This window comes from Trichinella spiralis (assembly GCF_000181795.1).
Source record: "Trichinella spiralis strain ISS 195 chromosome Unknown Scfld6409, whole genome shotgun sequence".
Classification (NCBI taxonomy): domain Eukaryota; kingdom Metazoa; phylum Nematoda; class Enoplea; order Trichinellida; family Trichinellidae; genus Trichinella; species Trichinella spiralis.
Window position 1 is genome coordinate 1 of NW_003533348.1, and position 984 is coordinate 984.

Below are 984 nucleotides of genomic sequence, written 5' to 3' on the forward strand. Positions count from 1 at the left end.
TAGTGAATGTACATATAACCCTGAGGAAATGGAAAATTATGAGTGAAAATTTTCAAATCCGCACAAAAGGACCAACACCCCCATGAAGCTTAGACATATTTTTTAGAAAAATATAAATCCTATATTGTTGTATAATAAACATTTTTAGTCGGCATTGCATCTTTTTTTTGATGAAATTGAAAGAATGCGTGATAATTTGAAAGTTCTGCAAAAATCAGCAATTTTAGTTCGAAAATGCATCCTATCCTTCTTAACAGCTAATATATATATATATATATATATATATATATATATATATATATATATATATATATATATGCATATGCACAGTAAACATTAATTTCAACTTTCAAATAATTAAAACATTTATCCATTAAACAATTCTCTGTAAGTAGCTGATTCACGATTCATTTCATCTAAAGAACGCCAGGATTTTTCTGCAACTTCTTTATCGTGCCGATCAAGCTAAGAAAAATACGCAAATGCTCAACCAGTATAAAGTATAACCAGTTTGACAGGATTAAATATCACTCTGCTAATCTTAATAAATTGAAATCAGTGTGCTTTAATGCTATTATTTCTCATTTTAATAATTACACTGAAAGAAAGGTGGCGTGAAAATACACATACCACACTGTAGATTTCATCGTTGTGTTCGAAATCGCCACGTCTTCTTGGCAATATATGAACATGAAGATGCTGGAACAACAAAACAACAACTTAGGAAAATGTTTCAAATAATTAAATAAAAAAAACTCGTATTAAAATATTTTTCACTTTTACTGTTTGACCAGCCTCAGGACCATCTTGTATGCATACAGTGGATGAGGAAGTTTTATAAAATTTTGCAAGTTTTGATTCAACCAACCTGAACGCAATTAAACAGATCGGCAATTTCATACGAATTCAATTGAGAAGCTTTGCACAAATCTCAAAGGAGATACCAGAGTGTCTTTAAAAGCAGAAAAAAAGAAAAACTTTTTT

The 984-nt window shown here is 29.6% G+C and overlaps 1 protein-coding gene across 1 annotated transcript; it reads right to left on the bottom strand.

Moving 5' to 3' along the window:
- Positions 1–366: 366 nt before the first annotated feature.
- On the bottom strand, positions 367–900 carry Tsp_14826 (Bis(5'-adenosyl)-triphosphatase). Its single transcript, XM_003366194.1, has 3 exons — positions 778–900; positions 631–699; positions 367–465 (listed from the first exon to the last, which is right to left on the bottom strand). Exons 1-3 carry the CDS (start codon positions 898–900, stop codon positions 367–369), a joined length of 291 nt encoding a protein of 96 aa, XP_003366242.1.
- Positions 901–984: the final 84 nt, after the last annotated feature.

Excerpts from the sequence above, each read along its gene's own strand:
- Tsp_14826 (XM_003366194.1), bottom strand. The coding sequence starts at position 900 with ATGAAATTGCCGATCTGTTTAATTGCGTTCAGGTTGGTTGAATCAAAA. Across the intron at positions 700-777 it reads AGGCTGGTCAAACAGTAAAA|CATCTTCATGTTCATATATT; the intron begins GTGAAAAATATT and ends TTGTTGTTCCAG. Across the intron at positions 466-630 it reads ACGATGAAATCTACAGTGTG|CTTGATCGGCACGATAAAGA; the intron begins GTATGTGTATTT and ends TATTTTTCTTAG.